General features: G+C 36.4%; 1 protein-coding gene across 1 annotated transcript; it reads right to left on the reverse strand.

The window, feature by feature from the left end:
- Positions 1–514: 514 nt before the first annotated feature.
- LOC143614604 (uncharacterized) lies at positions 515–1,251 on the reverse strand. Its single transcript, XM_077087997.1, has one exon. It carries the CDS (start codon positions 1,237–1,239, stop codon positions 658–660), a length of 582 nt encoding a protein of 193 aa, XP_076944112.1. The 5' UTR covers positions 1,240–1,251; the 3' UTR covers positions 515–657.
- Between the last annotated feature and the right edge of the window lie 622 nt (positions 1,252–1,873).

Raw genomic sequence — 1,873 nt, forward strand, 5'->3', positions numbered from 1 at the left:
GTGAAGAACACTGTTGGTTTCTTGTTTGCATATTAGATAATTTCTGATACAAGAGTACACTTAATACTGATCAAGTTAATACTTTTTTTTTCACATTTCCCAGTAAGTTGTTTAGGAAATAATCCAACACCTACGCAAACCATGTACAATATGAAAGTTCATTTTTATTGTTCATAAAGATGGACCCAATAGACAACCCTATTAACATTGGATCCGCCACGACTAACCACTATTAAACAACACATTTCCAGTGGATACTGTCGAGATAAACTATGGCCTTCAAATCTCCAGTGAGGATGTTTGGATGGGTATCTAGAGCTTAGTAATTAAAGTAATTAATTGCTTTAAAATCACTGGATGTCTAGGAAATCATGTTTGTACGATTGAGTTGATGGAGATTTGTTTCAAAGGTTTAAAATTTTACGAGACCATGGATGGCATTATATGCACAACACAAAAGCTGCTCTAAAAAACAATAATACCTACTAGAAGAAAAACCGATTGAACCACACATTGATATAATATCGTATATTAAAGAAACAGGAAACTGATATATAAATCAGGTACAATCTAACAACTGGAAATCTGTAAATGATGACAATCTTAGTAGTAGTGATAGTAAAGTGAAATTATACAAGTGATCACAAAAGCAGTTGTCTATGGATGAGATACCGAAGGAATTGGAAAGTCCTTGGGCAACTCAGGAATGGTGGGCTTAGGCAGGTCATGGAGTTCTGGAACCTTTGGTACCTCTGGTTTCGGAAGAGTTGGAAGCTCTGGCTTTGGAATCTCTGGAATTGAAGGCTTCGGAATCTCTGGAATTGAGGGCTTTGGAATCTCTGGAATTGTAGGCTTAGGAACCTCAGGAATGGTGGGCTTTGGAAGCTCATGAACTTCAGGCTTTGGAATCTCGGGTAGTTTAGGCTTTGGGATCTCAGGTAGTGTAGGCTTGGGAATCTCGGGAATTGTAGGCTTGGGTAACTCTGGAAGTGTAGGCTTTGGGATCTCCGGAAGTGTAGGTTTGGGAATCTCGGGAATTGTAGGTTTCGGTAACTCTGGAAGTGTAGGCTTTGGAATCTCAGGAAGTGTAGGCTTCGGAATCTCTGGAAGTGTGGGCTTCGGAAGGTCAGGGACTTCCAGAAGGTTGCGTGCCTTGGCAAAGCATTTTCCACCACTGGTTGTCACTAAAGTTATCGACAACAGTATCATGAGGAAGGAACTGAGGTTGTAAGGTGCCATTGATGTTATAAGAGGCGGGGATATAAGAAACAACAAAAGTCTTTTGAGTTGGCTTGAGAATGTTTATGAATGTGTGGCATAATCAGGTTTAAATAGAGGACATGGTATGAGGGTAATTCTGATAGTTAGATAAGTTGGTACAAATTGTTTTAGAAATTAAGAATGTTAGCTCAACTTCTCATCAGTACATGGTGAGTTGCCTCAAGTGGGTTGAAAAACTTGCATTTTATATAATTTTTATATGAATCTGGCTTTTGTGCGGCATATGACATCTATAAGTCAAATTAATGAATATTACCTGCTACTAATATATATGACAAACCATAAGTTTTATATATATATGTAGAGAGAGAGAAAGTGAACATGGGACTGTTAAGAATCTAACCTTATATGTAAAACCTCTAAAACTATATAGTTTTGATTCAAATTAATTAAAAAATGAATTTTATTTATTAAATTCATGATTTTTTTCCATCAATTTCTCATTTCTACTTACCATAATCCCCATATATCTTTTATAGATTCACATCACACAAGCTAATCTCATGATTAAAATCCAATTTCTTTATCCATCGATCACATAGTGATGAACTTGAAAGCAATCTTCTTCTTCAATAATTATACATCATCACAA

Source organism: Bidens hawaiensis, unplaced genomic scaffold (genome assembly GCF_021521415.1).
Source record: "Bidens hawaiensis isolate Kalapana, Puna unplaced genomic scaffold, B.hawaiensis_p1.1 tig00040566_1, whole genome shotgun sequence".
NCBI classification, from domain to species: Eukaryota; Viridiplantae; Streptophyta; class Magnoliopsida; order Asterales; family Asteraceae; genus Bidens; species Bidens hawaiensis.